The following is a 20,821-nucleotide window of genomic DNA, read 5'->3' as shown; positions in this document are numbered from 1 at the left end:
AGTCACTACCTAGCCCGCTCTTCCAGATCACAGCTTATTCATAGAAATGATATTGTCTGAGCTCAGGGAATAAATCGTAAAATTCAGATGTATTTTTTAGATGCCCTGATCTATTTCCAGTAGGAAAAGTATAACACTTTTCTACGGTAAGTAAACAGATACAACAGCTTATGTACATTATTAATGTATCTTTTTTCAGTACTGAGAATACCTTCCTTTGCATAGTTAATTATTTACTTCTGGCTTCTGATCATGACCTGTCCTTTTTTCATCCTGCTTGATCACATCGTTGGTTTTCACTAATATCAATCACTTTATATTTCTTGAGAGCCTTGAACAAGAAGTCAATGGGGCAGATCCTCAACTGGTGTAAATCAGAACAGCTCCACTGACCTCATTTTTCACTTCTGGGAGAAGATTTATACCTTCCGCTCATCCTTTCCATTGCACAAGATTGAAACTCTGTCCTTGGTCCTGTCATGATCTTGGCCCACTCTTCCTGTCTGACACCATATTCCCCTGCAGTCTCAAGTCTGCTCTTCCTTCTTCCTGTAGCCCTTTCCCATAATTCCCCAAAGCTGGAGGTAACTACCTCAGTTACCAAGAACTCTCCTCTTCCTTCCTCTGAGTTGCTTCCTCTTTTCATATATTACTATAAGATTGTATTTATTGATTTAAGCTTATGAGCCTCACTCTAAAGCATTTTCTTACTCCATATAAACAACACCATATAAAAATAAATAGCTTTTTATAGTGTATGCCACAACATTTTAATGATAAAGCCAACTGCATTTCTGGTTGACCTATTTAAACATACCTGTGTGTCTGTGAAGAGGAAAACCATATCTTTGTCTTCTACTCCTGCCATCTTATACAGCTTCCTCAGATCGTCATGAAAACTGTCGTAATTATAACCACGGCTAAGTTCTATCTGAAAGCATTTGTACCCACATATATGAGAGGCAAGTCGAGTGAGAGACTGTTTGCCAGTACCTCCTACTCCAACAAGAAGGGCATTTCCTCTTTCCTGACGGATCATCCGAGCAATTCTATAGGAAAATCAAGCACAGAATTTAAAGTAGTAAAAATGATAGAATTTTCCAACTATTTCTTGGAGTCTCATTAAGGCATCACAGGAGCATCAAACAGGTGTGATACTATAGTGAAAGTCCTGTAATTCTGTAATCCAAACAATGGAAGCCTCCCTTGCACAGTGCCAGGGGCCCAGTGGAAAACATTCCCTGCTCTGCCCAGTGGCTTAGGCAGGGAACACATGCAGACTCACACAAGCCAAGCTCAGAGGGACATTTCACACACTGACCTAGCTGCATTAATTCAGATAAATTCACACCAGCCAAAACTCAATCTCCTTTTGGCATTCCCCCCACTGCAGTCAAAACCCACCCAGTGTATCCTGGATCCCCCATCCCAGTCAGGCTATCGAACAGAGGGAATCTTTAATTCAAAATCACTTTTGACAAATTCTGACGTCAACAAGTTAGTTACTGTGGATAATTTCAAAGAAAACACTTCTGGAAAATTCTGTTTGGCTTTTTGCAGGAGGAATTTACAGGGCAGGCAACTGGGAAAATACTCTTTTTAATTGCTTACTTTACCAAGCACATTCAGGGTGTAACTCTCATTTACACTGCTCTGGAAGCATAAAGTGGGCATAAATTATATTTACTCCCTATTCAAGTTGCTCTACACTGTAGAGGGGTGGGAGTCTTAGTGTAAATATGTGCCATATATTTATTAAAAAAATATAAATTATACTAATACATAGATATATAATTGTATACCTGGGTAGAGAAAATAAACTGCACAGGTCGAGTCTGGACTGAACAGGGACTTCAAGATACGTTCCGTCGTCTTTGAGAACATGCCACTTAACCAAGTTTAATATTGATGGACTGCACCGTTGATTTCCATTTTGGACTGATTTTGGAAGGACTTCAGCTTTCTAGAAGCTTTATCTCATGAACATCAAACCTCCCTTTTAGATTAAATCCTTTACCAATTGTGCCATATCATTACTAATCAATTGTTGGCCAAATTTTCAAAGAAGCTTCTTCAATCTGGCCTCTATTTGTGCACATTCAGAATATTAGCACACACAATTTTTGTGTACTGTTAAAATCACAGAATTTACACATGGCAAAAGATTTGCACTTAATTTGGTTTGGTTTGAGCACATAAGTGGTTTCGGTAAATTCTATATTTTGTGTGTACAAGTGACAAGTATACAGATTTGTTCCAGAAACACACTGTATCTGTCTAGCCGCAGATTGCATCTGCCAAGTTCATACACACAAATGGAGACTATGTTTTGAATATTTGGTTCTCTGTTCACTAGGATCAAAACTTCTGTGTCTGGGTGCCTTAAATTAGACTCCTAAATCTATATGTAAAAATCTAGGTGCCAATGGAGTTGCAGAGGCTGACAGTGCCCAGTGAATTCAATGTCTATGCTGACGACAAGTCTTCTGAAGCAGCATAGGATTTCATGGGTATCATGATGATCAGAGGGCTATGGCAGATGGCTGTTCACTCCACTTATGCACCTGGGCACACTCTTGATTCAGGGTTCAGCATGGGATTACACCATTTTCATGGACTGACAATTACCTCCTTCCATCTCAGGTTGACCACCAGTTTACATTTGAGGGCAGGATTAATTTAGTATGTTTGCTTATTAGGGGCTCCATGGTTAATTCTGTATGTATTTTAATACATCTTTTCAGTGTATACACCTGTGATTAGTCACACAATTTAAACGCTTCTCAAAATGACTTAAATTCACTTGTTTATGCTGATCTGACTATTACCTTAAAACGATACCGCCTAAGTATTAACTAAACAGTCCTGTACCTTGAAACATGCTCGATGGCATCCTGGAAGAACACCAGCTTTGTCTCCTTAGAATTTGTTATATTGTAATCATCCAGGTAGTCTTGTAAAACTGATATAATCTTCTCTGTATCAGTCAGATCCTCATATATTCGATCAGCTTTTTCTGCGCCGATCTGAAAGGAAATTATTTGAGGAAAATAAGAGAAATGAGATCAAAATGAATGGACAGAAATTATAGTACTTAAAATCTCCATAAATTATTAGTCAAGATTTTCAATGCTTGGGTCCTAGAGATAGGCTCCTAAATTCATAGCTAGACATTTGAGTGGTACCCTAAGTGCTGAATACCCAGCAGATCCCATTGACTTCAATGTGTTCATTGGGGAAAAAAAGAAAAAAAAATCAGGGATTAAATCCATTTTCATTTTAGCTTTGCAGTTTGTTAAGAGCAGTCTCACTTCCCCACTTCTTTCATATCTGTGGCTAAAGTTTGCAACTGACCGCTAATCACACTTTTAGCTATGCTCCAGACCTCATTTTTTACCAAATCACCCTTAGCATTTAGTTCAAAGAATACAGCTGTTGTGTTTTTCTCTTATTTACTTGCCTCTTCTACTCAGTTGTAACCTGCATTCCACATGAATCCTTCCCTACCCAGTAAACATCATAATGAGATCTCAGCTGGGGCTAATTGCAAAAGATTTTCTTACAGGGCAGCAGTTACTGCTTGCAGAAGTGAGTCCAAGAAATGCAAAAGCTGTCCTTGTGTAAAGGGAAAAATAATGAAAATTGAACATGTAAACTCTGTGCGAGAAATAATTTCTCTCCACAGGTCCCTGAAGCCTCTATCCTGGATATGTCTGCTAATATGCACATTTGTCCCTTAAACGAGGGGTTCTCAAACTTGGGCCATGACTTGTTCAGGGTAAGCCCCTGGAGGGCTGAGCCGGTTTGTTTACCTGCTGCGTCTGCAGGTTCGGCTGATCGTGGTTCCCACTTGGCGAGGTTCGCTGCTCCAGGCCAATGAGGGCAGCGGGAAGTGGTGGCCAGCACATCCCTCGGCACGTGCTGCTTCCTGCAGCCCCCATTGGCCTGGAGCGGCAAACCACGGCCAGTGGGAGCTGTGATCGGCCAAACCCGTGGCTGCGTCAGGTAAACAAACTGGCAGGGGCTTTCCCTGAACAAGTCGCGGCCCAAGTTTGAGAACCCTTGCCTTAAACTGCCCCCAATTTGTTATCTGATCTATCTAGTTGAGTGCTTTTGGTGCAACTTAAATCCTTTCCTAGTATAATCTTTGTTAAATGCCACTAGCTTTTTAAAAATATCCTTTAAAGATTTAGCTTGTCCTTGGCATGAGTCATAAATTGTACCACTGATGGCTTCCTTTCCAATCAATTCCTGTCAGGATCCAAAGATCATATATCTACCTGAAATACCATATTGCATTGAAAGAATATTTGCTATTCTTTATTACCATTTCTTAGTGCATTCTGTAATGGAAAGTACCTCGTGAAATCACTTCCTCTTGTCCCCAGGTATCTTGGGGGGAAGCAACTTTATGAAGGAGAACCAGACTTATTTCAGCCAACTATTTTTTAATTAGGATCACTTAAATTTTGCCATTCCTCAGTCTGAATGATTCTCTTTGGTCACTAGTAACAGAGGCAGTGAAAACATTAACAACTTCCTCCAGTGAAAGTACATTAGCTACTATATCTGACTTTTAAGCAGAAGGCTATTCACCTCTTCCTAATATATGGGGATCAGTTCTAGGACTATCTGTATGCAGTTTAGTCTTTTCACGATAGTACGCTAGTTCCCTGAAAAGTGGTTGAAATCCCATTTTTGCTAATGCAGAAATTTTATCAAGATGCAAAAGGACTACTTCTCTTCTAAATATAACATAAAAGGCCACAGTCATTTTTGGTATAACAGGCACAACGCTATTCACTTCCACGGAGATGTTCCTGCTTACTGCGTCAGTGAACCAAGCCCATGTAATTTACGATTCATTTATGCTGAAATCATAGTGTTTATATTTTGCCTCTACACTTTACAAACCCTGAAGTTACATTAGACAAACTAAGCAAACAGAAAGAAAACAGTATTCTGTGAAAATTTAGGCTTATGATAGACTCACTTTAAGGAAGTCCCCAAAGATGATTGGTTTTCTTACGAAGTAATCTGGGTCAACTGGGACTGCAAAATGTTTGCCTATGAATTAAAATTCTAGATTAGATAGGTTTGTGTAACTTATATTTGCATGTCTAATATAATACAAATGGAGTAAGTTGATTTCCTTACTGGCCATTTCAGATAACATAGAATGAAAATACTGTTTATCTTCACTGTTGATGAGGCGGTCATGGAAGACTCTCTGACACTCATGGCAAAAAAGTCTGAAGATCTGTGTTTGGTCTCTGACTGCTCCAGGATCACATTGGAGAATGCCTGTGTGTACAGTACATGAATAACACTTTCACTAACATAACAAATTCTGATCATCGCTTTCTAAACAATGTTGAAATAAACCTTTTAAAAACATCAGAAAGCTAATTTATGATTGTGAAGAAAATTTCCTGGATCAATTGCAAAGGCTTAGAGGCAGCTGAAGGTTCTGAGTGCCTCAACAGGATCAGATGCTAATTACAGAGAAATATATTGAAAAAAAGGTGTGTGTTACACGAAAAATTGAAGTACACATGAACAGCTAGAGAGAATGTTTACACAAGATGAGGTGGTTGTAGCAGGAAAGAAAGAAGGAGGTAATTAAATTGCAAGACCTCTCTAAGTAAATACAGCAAAAGTACAAGAACAGGACTGAGCAATCAAGCTCCTATTATTATGCATACAGAAACAGAGCTAAGAGCTGACTAGCTTTACAGAGATGATGGCAAAAAATCTCGACTGGGAAGTTAATAAAGGATATGGCCTATATAGGAGAGATCAGCAGAGTAAAAGTGGAAGGAATATTGAATGTATTATTATTGTTATTAATTCTAACAATATTGTATGTATACACCATCCACCAACATCATCTATTTCACACAAAACATCATAAAACTATTTATAATGTTCTTACCATATTTATAAAAATATCTACTGCACACAAGCACTGAAGTGAAACAGAAGCCGAGATTAAAATACTAGGAACATAAAACTGGTTTTATGATCAGACATCTAATCGAGTAGTTTGCCTCCAATATTGACAAGTGTCCAATGCTTCAGAGGAAGAATAAGACTTCCTCCCAAAGAAATATACCAAGCCCATTGCGTAGTATCATATGTGGAGGGAAAAAATTCCTTCTTGACTCCAGCAATCAATCATTTTATGCCCTGAAGCATAAGATTTGATTATCTTACTAGCTTAGCTTAGATAACCTAATAAATAATAAAACTGTCCTGCCATAGCAGTCTGCCCTAAGTGAAGAATTCCTACAACTATTAATTTCACAGGTTGGCCACATTAGTTTTATTAGCCTTCAATTTCTTTAGGGACTTTAGATGTCCACTCATTCTTTTATTATGAGGCAGGTAATAAAGGAAGAACAACGCCTCTTTTATTATGTCTTTCATAATTGTGAACAGTCTATTAAACTTCCTCTAACTTTTCTCATTTAGAATCTGAATAATCCTAGTCCTCACAATCTCTTGTGCAGTGTGTAAATCCAATTATACTTCTTACAGTCATTCGTGCCTTTTTCTGAGCTGTTTCACTTTCTTCTGTTTATCTTTAGAAACAGCACAATCAATTATGGGGGAAACAAAACACAGAAACATAACTACATGAAAAAGCAAAGGGAGGGCAGAAACAAATAGAGAAACTAAAACACCATCTATCCTCTCTAAGCAGCTACCAGATGCACACACCATCCTCCAAAGTCTGCACATGAAGGGGTAAATGTTTGAAGACTTACAGATGTGCATGTAAACAAGAAAGTGAACGAACCTGATGCAGTGGTGCACATAACAGTAAGAAATGCTTTTAGGGATAAACAAAGCATGTGCATGCCTAAAGCCGAAGCATGCTCAACTGAGGGAGGTTGGGGACATGGCTCAGAAGACAAGCATGCGTAACTTAATTTTAAAGTCGTGCAGATGTCATTAGGCATACGCAGCTTAAGCCTGATAGCAAGAGGCATCAGGAGGCTTATTGTCATTTCCTTGTGGACTGTCTGGTAAAAACACTGCCATGAAAAAGAGGTAGCAGCTGAGTTAGGAATCACGTGCATAGCATTTGTGTTTGAGAGAGAGAGAGACGTAGTTTGGAAGGAAGAAGAGGAGAAGAAAGATAGCAGGCACAGATACTAGCAAAACTACTGCACCTGTCTGCACTAAGTCAGAGGAGGCCAATGAGAGAGAGAGAGAGAGAGAGAGAGAAGAGGAAAAGAGATGCTCAATACACCTAAGGAAACAAGGTGTAGCAGACACATGGCAGTAACCAGGCTGGATTCCCGTAGGAAGAATAGCAATAGCACTTACAACTCGCAAATCACATCTACTGTAAGAAGATCGGTACGAGTATAGTAAAGAGCTAAGAATCCCGGTCGCTGATGCTATGATTCCTGTTGCTGTTAAAGTAATTCTAAGTTAACCTGGACTTCATAGGAAGATCCCCAACAAACAAGGAAGGTTCCAGAATTAGCCATTCAAAGACACTGGCGTTTCGACAGGACGAAGTGGATATGAGGTTATAATAGTACTTTCATACTAGATCAGACGTGGTCCACTTAAGGCAAAAGAGACATCGTCCTCGTGTGAGTTTAATAAGAAACATAGCTCCTCTCTCAAGGGTCAGCCAGTCGCGACGGTTTTTATGGTTTTATGTCATCACACTGCGAGCTGGAACCATTGCGATGCACCTGGTGTCGACCATCTTGACCATCTCACTGGCACTCTTTGGTAGCTCAATGGTGTAGACGCAGAACCTCAGAGAGCTGACGTTGAGTTCCCCAAACAGTCTCCTCTCTCGCAAGGAAATAGAAAGGTGGACGTCTGTGCCTTCATCACTGGAGTCAGGCGTCTCTCCTGTATCCAGCACACCCCTCCCACCCATCTATCCACTGCTATCATACATACTACACAGACCACGTAGAGAGATATATTTCGCATATTATCAAAGAAACCGAGAACACCCTGTCAGCATCCTACAGAGACACAGGAAAACATCAAAAGAGTCTCTCCACCTGGAGACTTTCAATTATAACAACTTCCATTAAAAACGGACTTCAATAAAAATAAGACAGGAGATCTACAGCACTCACTTCACCTCTCTACAAAAGGAAAAAGACTGTAAGCTGTCTAACTCCTACCTGCCACATGGGGACACAACCGCGTACCCCTAACCCACCCAGCAATATTGTCAATCTATCCAATATCACAACCTAGCTCAGATACAAAGTCTGTACCATCTATCCGATGTGTTGGCTATCTTCTTCGCCTGCCATCCCTACCAACTGATACAGTTCTGTGGCAATCTGGAAGCCTACTTTCACCGTCTATGACTCAAAGAATACTTCCAGGACAAATGAACAGTGCACTGTACACTGGTACCCTCCCCAACAGCACAAGAAGAAGAACTCCACATGGACTTCCTCCGAGGGTCGAAATGACAGTCTGACCTATACACTGAATGCTTTCGCCGACTTGCACAGGAGAAATCGTGGAAAAACAACACCACTTGCCTCATAACCTAAGTCGTGCAGAACGCAATGCCATTCACAGCCTCAGAAACCACCCTGACATTATCATCAACAGAGGCTGATAAAGGAGGTGCTGTTGCATCATGTACAGTTGACTCCAAAAGAGGCGCCAGACAACTCTCCAATACCAAATTCTACAGCCACTTCCCTCAGATCCCACTGAGGAATACACTAAAGAACTGCACCATCTACTCAGGACTCCCTAACTAACACCGAACAATCAGCATACCTAGAGCCCCGACCAGGTTATTCTATCTACTACCAAGATCCAACAACCTGGAAATCGCTGGACGTCCCATCATCTCGGGCATTGGCACTCTCACTGAAGACTGTCTGGATATGTGGACTCTCTACTCAGACCCTATGCCACCAGCACTTCCTGCTATCTCCGTGACACCACTGATTTCCTGAGAAACTACATGCATGGTCGCCTCCCAGAAAACACCATCCTAGCCACCATGGATGGAGAGGCTCTCTACACAAACATCCCACCACAGATGGAATACAAGCTGTCAGGAACAGTATCCCTGATGATGCCACAGCAAACTGGCTGCTGAGCTCTGTGCCTTTTTACTCCACACAATATTTCAAGTTTGATGACAATATATATTCTCCAGATTCAGTTGGCACTGTATGGCACCCGCATGGCCCCACAATATGCAATTATTTTTATGCTGACCTGGAACAACGCTTCCTCAGCTCTCGTCCACTCATGCCCCTTCTCTGCCTACGCTACATTGATGACATCTTCATCATCTGGACCCACGGGAAGGAGACTCTAGGAAAATTCCACAATGATTTCAACAACTTCCACCCCACCATCAACCTCAGCCTGGACCAATCTACCGTGGAGTCCACTTTCTAGACACCACTGTGCAAATAAGTGATGGTCACATTAACACCACCTTATATCGAAACCTACCAACCACTATGCCTACCTTCATGCCTCCAGCTTCCATCCCAGGCACATCACCACGATCCATTGTCTACAGCCAAGCACTGAGTACAACCGCATCGCTCTAACCCCTCAGACAGAGACCAACACCTACAAAATCTCCACCCAGCATTCTCAAACTACAATACCCGCATGAGGAAATTAGGAAACAGGATCAACAGCCAGACATGTATCCAGAACGCTCCTACTGCACGACAACCCAGAAAAGAACCAACAGGACTCCACTGGCATCACATACAGCCCCCAGCCTAAAACCCCTCCAACGCTCATCAGGGATCTACAACCATCTGGACAATGATCCCACACTTCACAGGTCTTGGGTTGCAGGCCAATCCTGCCACAGGACAACCCTGCCACCTGAAACTATTCTCCCCAGCAACTGCCACACCATCCATGTAGCCTTAGCTAGAACCAATCACATGCAACAAACCCGATGCCAACTCTTTCCACAAATTCACACCAGCGACACCATCACAGGACCTAACCAGATGCAGCCATTATTCATCACTGATTCATACCTGCACGTCCCCAATGTAATATACGCCATCATGCCAGGCAATGCCCTCTGCTAGAACATCGGGCCAAACTGGACAGTCACTACGGAAAAGGATAATGGACACAAATCAGATTATCCCGGAATGGCAATATACAAAAACCTGTAGGAGAGCCACTTCAACTCCTGCCACACTGTATAGGCGACCTTAAGGTGGCCATCTGCAGCAAAACTCAGACCAGCATTCAAAGAGAAACGCTGAGCTTCAGATTTCATCTGCAAATTTGACACCATCAGCTCTGGACTAAACAAAAGACTGTGAATGGCTTCCAATTACAGAACCAATTTCTCCCTCCCTTGGTTTTCACACCTCTACTGCTGAACAGGCCTATTCCTTCCTGATTGAACTAACCTCATTATCTCAGCTTTCTTGCTAGCATATTAAACCTGCCCCTGGAAATTTCCACTACCTGCGTCTGACGAAGTAGGTATTCACCCACGAAAGCTCACGCTCCAAAACGTCTGTTAGTCTATAAGGTGCCACAGGATTCTTTGCTGCCTCCCACTCTGTTTCCTGCCGTACCATTGTAGCACCAACAGCAGGAGTTTTCATCTAATACACTGGTGAGTGTTTTTCAAGGACTTTCCATTGGCTGTTATGTATCTTAGGGCATGAGGAGGAACTACTCTAACTTACAATGACTCTGGGACCATTTCTCCCACTTTCACCAACAGCAGATGTGCATATTTTGCTTAGGGCTATTGGATGCAAAATACGCAATCTGAACTTACACAGTTCATACACTCACTCAGCCACCTTCCTTAGAATCAATCAATCAGGCTTTGTGAGCAATTACACAGCTCCTGATTAATTTCTCCTACCTTTTGAACCAGGGCAAGGTTTGCCTCTTTCTGTATAATGTGGAAATTAGAGGAAATCATGATCTGCTCTTAGATATACTGCAAGCAGAAAAAATGGCTGAACAAAGAAATTATTCATTGCAAATTATATCCTTTGCCCTAGTAAATAACAAATTTCAGAAGATATAATACTGAGATAGAGACTGTGAACTGCTTAGAGAATCCTTGCTGGGCAGAAAGATCACAGACACCTGAAAATACACTAGACGAACTAGAAAAAATACGATGTCAAAACCAAACACGTTTTACCTTGCACACACTTTGACAAGTCACGTAAATTAAATACATAATGGGATTTTGCAGGTGTTGGGAGAAGATCAATGCTCATTCTTTGATATATTTCAACAGCAGCATCCACTATGCTTGTTGCAGTCTGCTTTACTGCTGGAGAGAATTCAGCCAAAAAGCCCTTTAAGATTGCCTATACCCAGAACAACAACACAAAAAATAAGAGACACTTCAGAACAAAAGATAAACATAAACATTTTCATTTTCTTTGAAAAGTTTGGTTTTCATTCAAATGAGCTGTGATTCCAATCTGTAATAATTTCAAGGAATTTAATTTGAAAAGTTTATCATAAAGAAAAATGTAGCCAGAGCCGCACACACAAAAGAGGTTTTAATTTGACCAAGACTTTAAACAATGGGTACCCTAAAATTAGACTCCTCAATCCAGGTTTAGACACCTCAATAAGTGGCTGGATTTTCCAAAGTGCGGAGCACCCAGCAGCAATCAGTCAAGTATTGTGGGCTTAGCTGGAGTGGGAAGGGGAGAAGCTAGAGTGCTTTGCACTATGGCTCTTCCAGGCTGCGGGGCAGCATACTGGGAGCCACACAAGGGTGCGATAAGTTGGAGCAGACCCAGGGACAATGCTAATTTATGCTGATGTCCATGCCAAACCCAAGAACAGACCAGAATTAGCTGAAAGCTCCCTTACTGCACTTCCAGAATCCTCTTATGAGACACAGCTTAGAAGCTGGCCCAAGGATCTCCTTGACCAGAGGGTAGAGATGCAAAATAGGGTATTGAGTGATGAGTTAAAATTAGTGTGGAGGATAAAAAAGAAGTCCACTGAGGGAAAACTAAATCAATCACCCCAAACAAATGTGACTTTTAAGAAAATATTTTGCTGAATCAAAAAAAAACCCAACCCCTTCAAGTACATGAAAAAACAAAGAACAACATCTGATCTATCAAAATAAAGAGAATAGTGATACTTGTTTGTCAAGAAGGTGTTGACTGAGTTACTGGAAACCAGTGATTACATAGAGACCCACTGTCCTTGGGCAGAAAGGTGGCAGGATCAGACCCATAACAAGGAAAACTCCTAGAAAAAATATTACGTTATGAGAGTGTTCCCAATAACCTAGAAACAGAGAACTATAATAAATATCAATATTTATCCATCCTTATGTTTGTTTAACTATGCATGGCAGCTATTGAATAACGCACACGTTAGACAATTTTTAGCCAATTCAAATAATATGTTTACAGAAACTGAAGAGAAGAAGGAAATATTTAAGCTTATATTTAAATAAAGAAAAAGACACTGAACACAACTGAAATAGAAGTACCTTAAAAGGTTAATGACTAATAATTTTAAATATATGCTTCTGCCTGGCTTTATGGGCTTGATCCAAAGCCCCACTGAAGTCAGTGGAAAGATGCTTCTTGACTTCAAAGAGCTTTGGATCAGGCTCTTTGTGCATCTAGCCTCAGTCTACAAAAACAAATTTCAATTCATCTTAAGAATTTGCAAAAGTTCCAATGTGACACATATTCTTGTCTAACTACAGGACCACACTGTGGTATGACAGAGTACACAGATGAATATGTTTTCGATCCCTTAGGGCCAAGCAGAAGTTGCTACTGACCTGAAAAATTTGTTTAAGACTGTGCTCCGAGGGTGTTGGAAGGCAGAGCATGGCAAAGTGTCTTATGAAACGTGGAGTTACAGGATTACGACCACCGCCTGGGGGTGCACAAGCTGATGCAATCATTACATCCTACAGAGGGGAAATTCAGGCACAATTTGCATCAAACAGAATACTCAGTAATTTGTTTAATCACACAAATGCTGCTACTTATACATTCAGTACCCATAGTTTTAGCAAGCTACTTGCAAAGCAAATGTGATTTTCCCCCATCTTCACTTTTTTTTTTTTTTACTAGTATTCAAAATAATTCATTTATGAAAGTCCTTCAAGCACAATAGCATGTCCCAAAATAGATATGGTCAGCGGTGGCCAGCTCATTACTCCTCTTTCCCTACTCTCCCCATATTTTGTGTCACACAGTCACATAGAAGAGTAAAATTAACAAGAGTAGTTGAGTCCCACATCCTATAGCATTCTCGCAGTGGGCTAAATTTTGATTGCACCCAACTGACCACACAGTCGCAGGGCAGGGGAAAATAAGGAACCTCCCTTATAGCATGGCCCATATGAGGCCCATGCAAAATTTCAGCTCCTTCACTCAAGAGAGCACAGGGGTTGCTACTGTGTTGCTCTCTCCTGGGAGCAATGGACTGAAAAAGGGGTGGAGAAGGCTGGGGAGTAGGCAGAGCCATGGCTGGAAGCAAAGTGAGGTATGCTGTAGCCACTTAAAGGCTAGGAGCAGCAAAGAGTCCTGTGGCACCTTATAGACTAACAGACGTATTGGAGCATGAGCTTTCGTGGGTGACTACCCACTTCATCGGATGACATACACAGTACATATGTTGGGTGGTGGGACTATGATATCAGAAATAATTCAGCCAATCAAACTGTACACTTGACTTCAGTCTATATACTAGTCAAAAATGGCATAAAAGTCTTGGCTGATTTTTCTTAATAGTTCAGTCTGCTCTGAAATGTTTTGATAATCTGTACAAACACTGGGTTTCAAATGATGACTCAGTTTACTAAACTAAGAGCAGGACTTCTGCAGAAAAGGAGCTGGGGATTACAGTGGACGAGAAGCTGGATATGAGTCAGCAGTGCGGCCTTGTTGCCAAGAAGGCTAGCGGCATATTGGGCTGTACTAGTAGGAGCATTGCCAGCAGATCAAGGGAAGTGATTATTCCCCTCTATTCGGCACTGGTGAGGCCACATCTGGAGTACTAAGTCCAGTTTTGGTCCCCCCACTACAGAAGGGATGTGGACAAATTGGAAAGAGTCCAGCAGAGGGCAATGAAAATTATTAGGGGGCTGGGGCACATGATTTATGAGGAGAGGCTGAGGGAACTGGGCTTATTTAGTCTGCAGAAGAGAAGAGTGAGAGAAGATTTGATAGCAGCTTTCAACTACCTGAAGATGGGTTCCAAAGAGGATGGACTTCGGCTGTTCTCATTGGTGGCAGAAGACAGAACAAGAAGCAGTGGTCTCAAGCTGCAGTGGGGGAGGTCTGGGTTGGATATTAGGAAACACTATTTCACTAGGAGGTGGTGAAAAACTGGAATGGGTTACCTTAGAGGTTTTAAGGCCCGGTTTGACAAAGCCCTGGCTGGGATGATTTAGTTGGTGTTGGTCCTGCTTTGAGCAGGGGATTGGACTAGATGACCTCCTGAGATATGTTGCAACCCTAATATTCTATGAACTCTAGTAGTGAGTAGCTGCTCAGGCAGAGACAAACTGAACAGTATATTTTAGAAAAAGCAAGAGAGGTGGAGGAGAGAAGAGAGATGCCTGATTAGCCAATTGAAAGAATTATGAGGTTCTCTTTATATCTCAAAATGAATTTCAAACTTCACTCCTTCATTAGGCATGGAACATAGCTTTATGCTTAAGGGGGAAAGCTGGAAATCAGAACTTCTACATTCTAGTTCCAGCCTTGCCCTTAACTCACTGTGGAGCAAGAGGGAAATCACTTAACCTTTGAGTTCCTCTGTTTTCCCTTATCTAAAGTGTCAATAACAATATTTATCAATAGATGTATTGTGAGGCTTAATTAATTCATTTCACTTGTAAAATGCTATGAAATCTGTGAATAAAATACTCTGCAGAAGAGTATAGTATATTGTATTCCAAACAGAAAATTAAAACATCATTAAACTTGCAAAGTGAAAGCACCCAAGACGCAGAAAAGCCATAGGTAAGGTCACTTCTGAAACTTGATCTCTTCTCCCTTAACACAGGAAAGCATACAATATTGGAAGAAAATCCTTGTAAACTAAATTTGCTGATAAGATTTGCCAAACATTGTGCAAATCAAAACAGTTGTGCTTTGCACAGCTCTACTTATAACATGTTCCTATAGCTTATGATATGGACTCTTTGCACTGCTGAAGCATCAGTAAGGTGCTAAATATCTGCCCTGACAGCCGAGGATCCTCCATGTCTTCGGGGGAATCCAGGAGGTGTAGAACTGATCTAGCCAATTCTATACTACACATCACATAGGGACATGCCAGGTATAGGCTTGACCAAGCCCTGGCTGGGATGATTTAGTTGGGGCTGGTCCTGCTTTGAGCAAGGGGTTGGACTAGATGACCTCCTGAGGTCCCTTCCAACCCTGACATTCTATGATTGTATGAGTCTATGATGGTGGGTATGGCCATAGAGCACTTCTGTGGTGGACAGTCCCTTGAGGCAAAAGCCAATCAGAATAGAGTACAGCAGTCCTGAGACTACTCCACTCTACACCTGAACCAGGGCCATTGTAGAAAAGGCCCCAGAATCAGGAAGCTGCAGATGCCTTTGTAGCTTCTCAGCTCAGGAATCTGCCTCTTCATCTTTTGAAAACAGTGTCTGACACAAAAAGTTAAAATAACATCTGTTTTAACATTGCTTTTTGACAGTCCCTTCTTCAGTCTATATGGAGTTTAGGCATATCAAAAGACTTAGCCCACAATTGTAAAAACAACCCTAGGTCCAACTGTCAACTTCTGGCAGCTGAAGAATGGAATTCTCTCTCATCAAATTCTTGGCTTGTGGCTGAAGGCAGAGGAATGTACGCTATATTGCAAGGAAGGAAAGAAGAAAGACGTACTGGCTAGTATCAGAGTCATTATTTGGAGAGAGGGGCTAAGTCCAGAAACTGACACCTATGAAACACCTTCAAGGATTGTTAGAAGAAAATCTCAGACTGTCATTTCCTGAACTGATAGAAGCTTGAAAGCTACAGGGGCAGCCCATACTTCACACTGTTCTCATGTTATTGCCTCAAGGAGCAGTGATAACATGCTTCAGAGGGAAATGTGTCCTCCTTGGACAGACGTGGTATCAGTGCTAAACGGGGCTAACTGGTAGGCAATGCAGAGGGATGAAAATGGAAGTGTTCTGGAGGATCACACACACACACACACAGCTCAAAACTTTGGAGTCTGAATACAAAGGTACTTTTAAAAAATCTAAGTGATGTTTAGAAGCAATGCAGAGTTAGAGCACATTAATCATACACAAAGAATACAATTAACTTTATCAAATTCACAGCATAGTCAGATAATCTAAAAGCTGGGATGACCTGTATTTCTTTCCAAAATAGTTTCTCTCTGTCATAGAATCCTCCAAAATCTTGGTACTGCCGAAGTAGCTCAATCGGAGGCTGAGAACCATATCGATCCAATTTAGGCATGTTTAGATCATCCACAAAAATAACAACTCTTTTGTTTCCTGGTGCTCCTAAGAAATAACAATATAAAAGGCAGACAAATCAGTGCTGGTAATTTCCACTTATGAAATAAAAATTCTAGGTACAAAAATAAAGCCTTAGGCTATTTACACTGAGCCCTGGTCTACAATACAAATTTACGGCAGTATAACTGTGTCGCTCACACCCCTGACTTATGATTATATTGACCTATGCGTGGTGTAGACAGCGCTATGTTGCCAGGAGGGCTCCTCCACTCGACACAGCTACTGCCCCTCAGGGAGGTGGAATACCTACGCCAACAAACGAAGCTCTCCCATTGGCATAGGTAGCGTCTTCAGTAAGTGCGACAGCAGCACAGCTCTACCAGGCACAACTTCAAAGTGTTGACTCTACAGCCACTTTTAGAGCACTAGCGTGAGCCCCACCAACCCAAGTCTGTTGACCTGGGCTGGAGGCTTGCTCCAAAATGCTGAGAAGACATTATAGAGGTGCCTTAGCAGCTCCACAGTTAAGGTTGCTCAGAGTTTCCCACTTAAAATGTTTTGTGAATTCTTAAACTGCTCATAGAAATCATTCTTAAACATGGTCTATTTCAAGAAGGAGAACATACTTTCATTTTTCTAGGTACTCATCACACTCTTTAGAGCCTTCTTTATAGAACTTTGCAAGACATTAAATCACTCCTGTTGGAAATTTTTCCAGAGACCTAAACGGTTTTTTGGGGTCCCTAGAAGGTAGAAATATCAAAAATACCAAATTTCAAACAGGACTTCAGCCTAAAAAAATGCCCAACACAGGTAATTTATTGGGAAAACTCAAAATACAGTTATTGGCCTTCTTCATCACAAACCTGTTTAATATTTTGCCATGAAGACCGATGAAGCATTGCATCTTCATGGAGGATTTATTTCCCCACATATTGCCTCCACAGCTCACTGCCATGTTTCCCCTGGTTCCAAGGCTTCATCCCTTGGTAGCTTTTCACCCTAGATGCCACTGTGCCATCCTTGCCCTTGCCAGTTCACTGTCTTGAACATGAAAACATTCCACACTGGAAGTCCCAGGCTGACATACCAAACCAGATCCATTAGACTGGGTCTACAGTCTGATGATCCACAGGATACGGGCCAGATAGAGCTACAAGCTCTGCTTCTGAGGCAGCATTGGCTACATGACTCCCAACCTCTCTGTCTACTGCCACCATGTCTTAACCCATATTACACATAATGGACATGATGGGGGTAGGGAAAGGGAGAGAGCTGCCGAGAAAGTTGCTTGAGAAGCAGAACCTGCAGCTCCACTAGGGAGCCAGCTCATCTCTCTGAAAAACCTTTTGCAGTTTGCTGGGGGGAATCTATCAGACTGACATTCCAACAGCCAAGGATTATCATTACAATTTAGTCACGGAGGTCACAGCAGTCACAGATTCTGTGACTTTACCGGACCTCCCTGACTTCTTTGGCTGTCAGGGACTGAAGCCAGGGCTGTGCACCCCTGCCCTGCAACTGGGGCTGGAACCAGGACCCTGCAGCAGGGGTTGTAGCCAGGCCCTGCTTTATGGCCTGGGCTGCATCAGGGGCCATGTGCCTCCCTTGTGCCGTCCCAGGGCCGTGCGCAGTTCCATCCCCCGCACCAGCTGTGGCCAGCTACAGAGCCGTGGCTGTGCCCCCCACTTCAAGCCCCAGTCTCATGGCTTCCACTGGGGGCTGCAGCAGAGGCTGTGAGCCCACCTCACGGCTTCCCAGGGCTGTGCACTTCCCTCCCACTGCTGTGGCTGGGGCTTGGTGGGGGCTGCGGCTGGGGCCGCGCACCTCTGTCCTGCAGCTGTGGTCATCTCCAGAGTGGGGGATGTGTGCCTCCCATGGCTCTGCCCCCTGCCATGGCAGGGGGATTGGCCTGTCAGTCCTTCCCCATCCACCCCTTGAGACTCCATTCCTCCCCTCTACCTAGCCCTGTCCCCTTAGTATTTTTAGTAAAGTCACGGACAGGTCATGGCTTCATGAATTTTTATTTATTGCCCGCGACAAAATCTTAGCCTTAATTATCATATTGCAGGCACGCTAGTGTTTGGGCCAAGGGGGTTCAGGAGCAGGCCTGGGCATTGGGGCTCCTGCCTGACTCCCTAGCCTCTTCTGCACACTTACCCCAACTTCTCTATCTAGACCAGATCCACGGCTCCCAATGCCTTGCCCAGCTCCCTAGTTCCATGGCCTCCTTCCATCCCCTATGCCTCTACACTGTATTCTACACTGAAATAATTTTAATATTAATGTATTTTATTTACATTTAAGAATCCACAAAGTACACATCATATTCCCCATAATCACACTCAAACACACAACCCGATCTCTGACTGCATACTTTTTCATGTTCATGTACAAATAATACATTGCAGATTTGGCAGTAAACATATGCATCTTCATCTATCCGAAGTCAGAGTTCAGGTTGTGCATGTGAGTATAATTACAAAGAAGGGGATGTTTGCACTGCGGGTGGTTAAATCTTAAAACTGAAAGGAAATTTGCTGCGGAGTGGAAGAGTCTATAATTGTGTTTAGTTATTGTGCACTGAGGTTGGAAAAGGTCTGAACTGAGATTGGTGTGGATGTTCTTGTTGAAATATACTTGAAGAAACTTAACTCTGATAAAGGATCTTTTTAGTGTGGAAAATGTAAATATATCATTCAAGAATCCCCTCATAAATCATTATATTTGATAACTTTTCACACTACTCAATATTATAATAGCTATTAACAGATTTTAAAGCTTTTGTACTTCAATACTGCCCTCAAGTGTAAGACTGCAAGAACGACATCGTTAATGAGAGAACTGAAGCTTCACTTGTATTCCAATTTAAAAATAAGTTTTCCTTGAAGTTAGCCCTCAGAAACATCATACTTTGAACTAAAATACCATACACACTTTTTACATTACTGCAATTAAGATAAACAAATAGATAGTTAAAAATCATTACCTAAAATATTTTTTCTTTTCTTTTCTAACTTGGACTCGATAATCTCTTGTGTTCTAGCAGATGACGTTTGAGCAGAGAAGTTTAGGTAAACAGGAACATAGCCTGCTTCTTCTTGTATTCGGTTTAGCAATCCCCTTGCAACTACAGACTTTAATTACAAAAAAATAAGTAATAGTAACTTCATTATACACACACACTCTTTATGGTTCTATTATGCAATCTCTTTGGTAAACTGCACAGTCCTGCAACAAATAATATAATGCAATTAATCAAATGAGTAGAACAGTGGGTCAGATCCTACCTCCACTCTCAGCCTCCCCCCGATGATTCTCTCTAGCTCCATAAGAGCAGAGTGAGTACTCCTGAAATCTATCCTTGAACTATAGGAGTCACTGCTCTTTCCTGCACTGGTTTTTAGAAAAAGAGATCTATCTCATAGAAATGAAATGGAGCCTGAAAGATCATTGAATCCAGTCCCCTACCTTCACTAGCAGGACCAAGTACTGATTTTGCCCCAGACCCCTAAATGGTCTCCTCACAGATTGAGCTCACAATCTTGGGTTTCGCAGGCCAATGCTCAAACCACTGAGCTATCCCTCCATGTGGCCTGACTGTTGCTTAGGCACAGAGGAATCACCATACTAGATCGAACCAGGCTCCATCTTCACTCTAGTTTAGTATCTCATCTCTGATGTTGGTCAGCATTAGCTACTTCAGAGAAAGTATGGGCTTGCAGTATGCGGTTATATCATAACCTGCCTGCAGGTAAAGTTTCCCTCTAACTCTCAATAGTTAGAGTTTAGTTTTTATTTTTATTAGTTTCCATTTTCCCTTCTTGTGGATTCTAACGTCGCGTTTGCTCTTCTGACTGCTACTGCACACTGAGCAGAGCTCTTCATTGAGCTATATGAAATGATGCCAAGGCCCCTAACTTAAACTGTTTGTTAATTTAGAAGCCAGCAAGGTGTACAGGTAGTTCAAATTATTCCCTCCACTGACCATTACTTTGCATTTGTCAACACTGAATTTCATCTGCCATCATGTTGCCTATTTACTGAGCTGGGTCAGGTCCCATGAAGTTTCTTAGTCTTCTCTAGTTCTGACTAATCTAAACAATTCTGCATCATCTGCAAAGCTGGACACCTAACCTTTCACCAGGCATTAAACAACACAGGAACTAATATAGGCTTGGTCCACACTACGCCGTTAAATCGATTTTAACAGCGTTAAATCAATTTAACGCTGTACCCGTCCACACTACAGTGCTCTTTAAATCAATTTAAAGGGCTCTTTAAATCGATTTCTGTACTCCTACAAAATGAGAGGAGTAACGCTAAAATCGATAGTATTAC

At 41.8% G+C, this 20,821-nt stretch overlaps 1 protein-coding gene across 7 annotated transcripts in view; it reads right to left on the bottom strand.

Moving 5' to 3' along the window:
- The window catches only part of DNAH6 (dynein axonemal heavy chain 6), a 209,259-nt gene that overhangs the window by 84,673 nt on the left and 103,765 nt on the right, over positions 1–20,821 (bottom strand). For 6 of the 7 annotated variants that reach the window (XM_032780286.2, XM_032780290.2, XM_032780292.2 and 3 more), the window contains 8 exons: positions 19,470–19,617; positions 16,368–16,525; positions 12,800–12,931; positions 11,174–11,345; positions 5,158–5,304; positions 4,994–5,067; positions 2,872–3,026; positions 818–1,049 (listed from right to left, as the gene is read on the bottom strand). In XM_032780286.2, the coding sequence (XP_032636177.1) occupies positions 818–1,049; positions 2,872–3,026; positions 4,994–5,067; positions 5,158–5,304; positions 11,174–11,345; positions 12,800–12,931; positions 16,368–16,525; positions 19,470–19,617 (1,218 nt within the window). The remainder of the gene's footprint in view (positions 1–817; positions 1,050–2,871; positions 3,027–4,993; positions 5,068–5,157; positions 5,305–11,173; positions 11,346–12,799; positions 12,932–16,367; positions 16,526–19,469; positions 19,618–20,821) is intronic. The other variant, XM_032780291.2, reaches the window with a different exon arrangement.

The sequence above is a fragment of the Chelonoidis abingdonii genome, chromosome 6 (genome assembly GCF_003597395.2).
Source record: "Chelonoidis abingdonii isolate Lonesome George chromosome 6, CheloAbing_2.0, whole genome shotgun sequence".
Classification (NCBI taxonomy): domain Eukaryota; kingdom Metazoa; phylum Chordata; order Testudines; family Testudinidae; genus Chelonoidis; species Chelonoidis abingdonii.
Note: the sequence above shows the minus strand (reverse complement) of the source record. Positions and strands in the feature narration are given on the sequence as shown.